Source organism: Lactuca virosa, chromosome 1 (genome assembly GCF_052849685.1).
Source record: "Lactuca virosa cultivar CGN04683 chromosome 1, Lactuca_virosa_CGN04683_v6, whole genome shotgun sequence".
Taxonomy (NCBI): Eukaryota; Viridiplantae; Streptophyta; class Magnoliopsida; order Asterales; family Asteraceae; genus Lactuca; species Lactuca virosa.
Window position 1 is genome coordinate 129,030,991 of NC_136426.1, and position 5,288 is coordinate 129,036,278.

General features: G+C 35.2%; 1 protein-coding gene and 1 long non-coding RNA gene across 3 annotated transcripts in view; one reads left to right on the plus strand and one right to left on the minus strand.

Annotated features, from left to right (window-relative positions):
• The first annotated feature begins 1,641 nt into the window (after positions 1–1,641).
• Positions 1,642–3,382, plus strand: LOC145120550 (uncharacterized). Its single transcript, XM_079056359.1, has 3 exons — positions 1,642–2,383; positions 2,677–2,906; positions 2,999–3,382. The coding sequence occupies exons 1-3, from the start codon at positions 1,642–1,644 to the stop codon at positions 3,380–3,382; spliced, it is 1,356 nt and encodes a 451-aa protein (XP_078912485.1).
• A 689-nt stretch (positions 3,383–4,071) lies between these two features.
• Positions 4,072–5,288, minus strand: part of LOC145106556 (uncharacterized) — a 1,793-nt gene continuing 576 nt past the window's right edge. The window contains exons 2-4 of one of the 2 annotated variants that reach the window (XR_013707599.1): positions 4,900–5,024; positions 4,763–4,819; positions 4,072–4,505 (exon numbers count right to left, since the gene is read on the minus strand). This is a non-coding gene — a long non-coding RNA (uncharacterized LOC145106556). Of the gene's footprint in view, positions 4,820–4,899; positions 5,025–5,288 lie in introns of both variants that reach the window. The other variant, XR_013707598.1, reaches the window with a different exon arrangement.

A 5,288-nucleotide genomic window follows, 5' to 3' on the forward strand; every position in this document is an offset into this window, starting at 1 on the left:
CCCTTCGGCCGAAGACCTTCGCCTCCTATAAATAGGAGGGTGCGAACCCTCCCGGCTAATGTTAGAAATTTCACACTTTTTCACCCTTTTCAACATTTTCTTACCTTCCGACTTCCCCCGAAGCCCCGGTACTTATTCCAAAGCCCGAAACGTGCCCCGAGATTCCCGAGAAGCCCGAAAAAAAATTTATCTTTTCGGTTTCGAAGCTCTACCTTCGCATAGCCCGGTTTTCAAGAAAACTCCCGGTTTTCAACGAAGAAAGTCATATTTAGATCCGAAGTGCTGCCCGAATTACTATTTTGACCCCCGGTTATTTCTCGGTGAGTTTAATATATAGGAACAATTGTATGTTATGTGTTATATGTGCTATGTGCTTTTCAGTGTTATTATTCTGGTTTATTTTCCCGTGTTAATTTTATTCGCTATGTTTAATAGCAAAGTAATACCTTTGACCATGTGATCAGTGAAAGGACTTAGATTCATATTGGTATCGGTACGTAGCCTCTGGCCATGTAGAACATGTCTCCGTAAGAGAATGATTTCTATTCTATGGTATTGGCAGATGGTTAGACAGGGCGTGAAAACCTGAAATCTACCAAAAGGTTAAACCAAAGTTTTATGTCTTCTGTGCCAATTGGGCCAAAGCTTTATTGATGTATATCAAGTATGGTAATTGTTACGTCTCATTGATTGTATATTTTTGAATCAAATCAATGATTGATATGGAAAGTTTGTCACATGATTCTCATATGCCTTTGTTGTTCCTTGATCCTCCTTGCCTCTGCCATAGTGAAGTATATATATGGCATAACGTTATATTGTATCTATTATTGAACTAACTAAGTGTCACCGCTTACCCCTCTCAATGTTTAACTAAATTGCAGGAGATAAGCTTCCAGTATAGTTATATATACTGATGGAAGATTTTTGAATAGTTTGAAACTATTGTTTTGATAGAAGATTTTCGAATAGTTTGAGACTATTGTATTTTGCACTCCCATATGTATAAATCTATAGAATCCTGGGAAGTTATGTAATATAAAATACTATGAAATACTGGGTTTGTATCCAATAGTTTGTAACCACTTTATCAATATAAAATATTGTTTTATGAATATGCATGTAGCATGTTTCGGAGTAACAATTGTTATATATATATATATATATATATATATATATATATATATATATATATATATATATATATATATATATATATATGAAAGTGTGGGTCCTTTCACTTACATTTATCTATTATTGTTTCAGGTACCTCTGATGATCGCGGAAAGGCGAAGGCGTGATCATACAGCTCCTCATATTCCATGATTTTTGTGATTGATTCTAGGATACTCTGACATTATACTATTTTGGAAACATGTTTTGTAATAATCATTGATTTTGAAAATGTTTTAAAATGTTTAAATTTGGCATGATTTTTATGGATGTTACAGTGTTGTTTCGATTTGAGATCCTAACTTACTAGATGTAGACAATGTTATCAGACATAAAAACTTTGTAGCAGTTATTGGTGTTTGGAAAGGAAGTAATACTCCTTGCGGATTTTTCAATGTCTATGCTCCACAGGAACACCACTCAAAACTGGAACTATGGAATTCTATTATAAATGTTATCAACAATAGTATGAACAAGGCATGGCTTATCTACGGGGATTTTAAAGACGTTAGAAACAGTCATGAAAGAAAAGGTTCTTCCTTTTTGGTTAGGGGTGCACTCCATTTTAATCAGTTTGTTGATTCTCTTGGACTTCTGGACCTAAGCATTGTCGGGCGCAAATACACCTGGATGAGTCATGATGGTGCCAAATTCAGTAAGATTGATCGTTTTCTAATTTCAAATATATTTGTACAGATCTGGCCCAACTCAAACGTCATTGCTCTTCCCAAAATCCACTCGGACCATTGTCCACTACTACTAGACACCAATAGTCCAGACTACGGTATGAGCCCTTTCAGATTTTTCAACTCCTGGTTACAAGAAGACACTCTACTCAATATTGTTAAAAAGACATGGGACAATGATCATTGTGGCTTTCATATTTTCTCAAATTTTGAAAGGATGTCTAGAAAACTTAGATCGTTAAAAGATGCTCTCCGAAATTGGTGTATTACAGTCAATGAAGAAAAGGGGAAAAAGATCGAAAAGCTAAAGAAAAAGGTTGTGGTTATCGACATAATCGTCGAAACAATCCTTATGGATCAGGATACTTTAAGGGATAAAGCTGAGTGCATAATGAGAATTCAAAATTTTCAGTCAAACTGCATCTTGGATATCAGACAAAGATCCTGGTGTAGATGGGATTTAGAGGAAGACAAGAACTCTGCCTTCTTTCATGGCCTGCTAAATGTTAGAATGAAGATTTCTCGTATTCATGGGTTAAATGTCAAGGGATCATGGGTCTCCTATCGAACCACTATCAAAAATAAAGTGTACAATTTTTCCAAGAACAAATTTAAAGAAACTATTCATTTACGACCTAGATTCCATAACAACAAAGTGAAAAAAGTTTCGGATTAACAAAAGTCGATTCTAGAGGTTCCTTTCCCCATGGAAGAAGTTAAATATGTTGTATGGGGGTGCGGGAATGACAATGCACCAGGCCCCTATGACATTACCTTTGCGTTTATAAAAATGTTCTGGGGCTCTGGGCTATTATAGGGACACACGTTTTTGGTGCTGTCAAACACTTTGGAGAACATGCTATTATAAACCCAGGAAACAACATGTATTTTATCACTTTGGTGCTAAAAGTGAATGACCCGCTTAATCTTTCTGACTACCGTCCAATCAACCTCTTTGGGTGCATCACTAAAATCATCTCCAAAACTCTTGCGGAAAGACTTAAGAAAGTGGTGGGGTCCATCATCAGCAAGGAGCAAAATGCTTATGTGAGCGGAAGAAACATTTTAGATGGGCATATGATCATTAACAAGACCATTACTTGGCTAAAAAACGAAAAAAGAAAATGTTTCTCTTCAAGGTTGACTTCGATAAGGCTTTTGATAGTGTTAGTTGGAACTTTTTGAAGAACATGATGTCTTTAATGGGGTTCGGTGATAAGTGGATCAATTGGACAGTGGCTACCATCAAATCGAGCAACATATATGTGCTTGTTAATGGTAATCCCACAAAACAATTCACTGTTGAGAAAGGTGTTCATCAAGGGGATCATCTATCTTCTTTTCTTTTTATCATTGTCACGGAAGGGCTTAAATTAGTCATGGATGAAGCAGTTGAAAAAGGTGTCTTCAAAGGAATCAACTTACAAAAAAACGGCCCCACCCTTTTCTTAAGTATGTCGATCATGCTATATTCATGTTGGAGTGGTCTAAAGAGAATGCTCAAAATCTTATTCGGGTTCTAAAATGTTTCTACCTAGCATCGGGTCTCAAAGTTAATCTCAACAAATGTATCATCAACCAATCAGTCGAAGATTCAACATTTGTGATAGGATAAAATGTGGATCTAAAAGTGTGATTAATAGGTTCGTGAGTTTGTTGTTAAAAAAAGTAGTGAATCCAGGATGATTCTTATTAACGAATTCTTATTCATATATGTATTTATACAACATATTTATATGTATAAATATGTAAAAAAAAATATGTAAAAATATGTGAACATGCATCACTACTAGAAAACTGGATCAATAGCTACGGCACAATCCGTAGCTATTCCGTAGCTATAAGCGGATAGCTACGGAATTGCTACGGAAAAATGGCTGTAGCATAATGGCCCGTGACTAAATTATAGCTACGGATTAGCTACGGAACCGCTACGGAATAGCTACGGAAAATTTCGTAGCTACCATAGCTACGGAATAGCTACGGAAAAAAATAGCTACGGAATTCCTACGGAATCGCTACGGAGTTATATAGCTACGGACCTAAATAGCTACGGAATAGCTAGGGATCCAAACAGCTACGGAATAGCTACGGAACAAAATAGCTACAGAAATCCGTAGCTAACTTCGTTTTATTTAAAAAAAAAAATTAATTTAAAATTTTCCAATTTTTGTCAAATACCACATTCAATTCACATTTGTCCCAAATACCATATAAAAAAGTAAGCACTAATCCATTCCATTTTTTGTCAAATACCACATTCAAAATGTTGATTTAATAATCGTATCCTCATCAAAATCCGGGAATTCGTTTTATTTATAGGCAAAATGCTGAAAAAAAAAATGAACAAAAACATTGAAAATAAATCAAGAAACATTGAGATGATAGAGTTTGAGTTTACTTCACATGCAGATTTAATAATCGTATCCTCGTCAAAATCCGGGAATTCGTGTTTAGAAGCACCTTGAAGAATGGAAATCAGCACATCTATAAAGCCTTGGTTGCTTTCATGTTGCTGGGTGAAGTTCTTTACTGTTTTATGTTCTTTTAACCATCCCCCAAAGACGTTGTCCAAATCTATCGTGGTTTTCTTCATTTCTTTAATGTATCCACCCACATCCAAACACTTGAGATAAGGGATAAAATCTGAGACCAAAAATGCTCCCATTAACTCAATGACAGAAAAGCTAGTTGCTACAATAACAGAAAAGCTGGTTGCTACAATGGTTGAAAACGAGAGATGGAATTCCATGTTGTTGATTCACTACAATAATCGACTCATTCGACATCTTGTCATCACAAGAAGTTGGCGACCAATACAATCATCCATCATCCATAATAAAGATAGAAATAAAAGCTAATGTACACATGCACCAAGATTTAATCACTTAAAAACCACTGACCACTACAATATGCCATTCATGGCTACCAAAATCTTTAAAAGATGTTGCATCCAGTTCCTAAAAATAACATAACTATGTCAATTATTTATTAATAGTTAAATACAAGGTATAGATAGTTTCATTCAAACAAACATCACCTTAACTTCAAGAGCTTATGGATCTGCCACATATGTAGAGGTTGTAGAAATTGTTCTCTCAGAATTTGATTCTAGCACTCCACATTATAATCCTTTTTTGGTGTTTTGGCTTTTTCCTTGTCAACCTGTAAGAGTTTCAATTTTAAACAACTTTAGCTCCTAACATTATCAACTTCAAGTTTGCATAATTTCAAGAAATGTATAGATGCCTTCTTGCTGGTAGATTTAGTTGGACAAAATTAGCCATTTTATTATGGAACTAAAAGAAAAAGGCCCTATTTTGCTATTCATAAGAGACAACCTGCATAATAGTCTAATAGAGCATTAATACCAAGAAATTTCCTCCTCACTACCATCCACTTCAAAAAAACACTGATTCTTGTGAAGTA

What these genes read in the sequence shown, in the direction of transcription:
- LOC145120550 (XM_079056359.1), top strand. Translation starts at nt 1,642, where the DNA reads ATGAACAAGGCATGGCTTATCTACGGGGATTTTAAAGACGTTAGAAAC. An exon ending in TGTTAGAATGAAGATTTCTC is followed by an intron (nt 2,384 to 2,676) that starts GTATTCATGGGT and finishes GGGCTATTATAG; the next exon opens with GGACACACGTTTTTGGTGCT. An exon ending in GCAAGGAGCAAAATGCTTAT is followed by an intron (nt 2,907 to 2,998) that starts GTGAGCGGAAGA and finishes TTTCTCTTCAAG; the next exon opens with GTTGACTTCGATAAGGCTTT.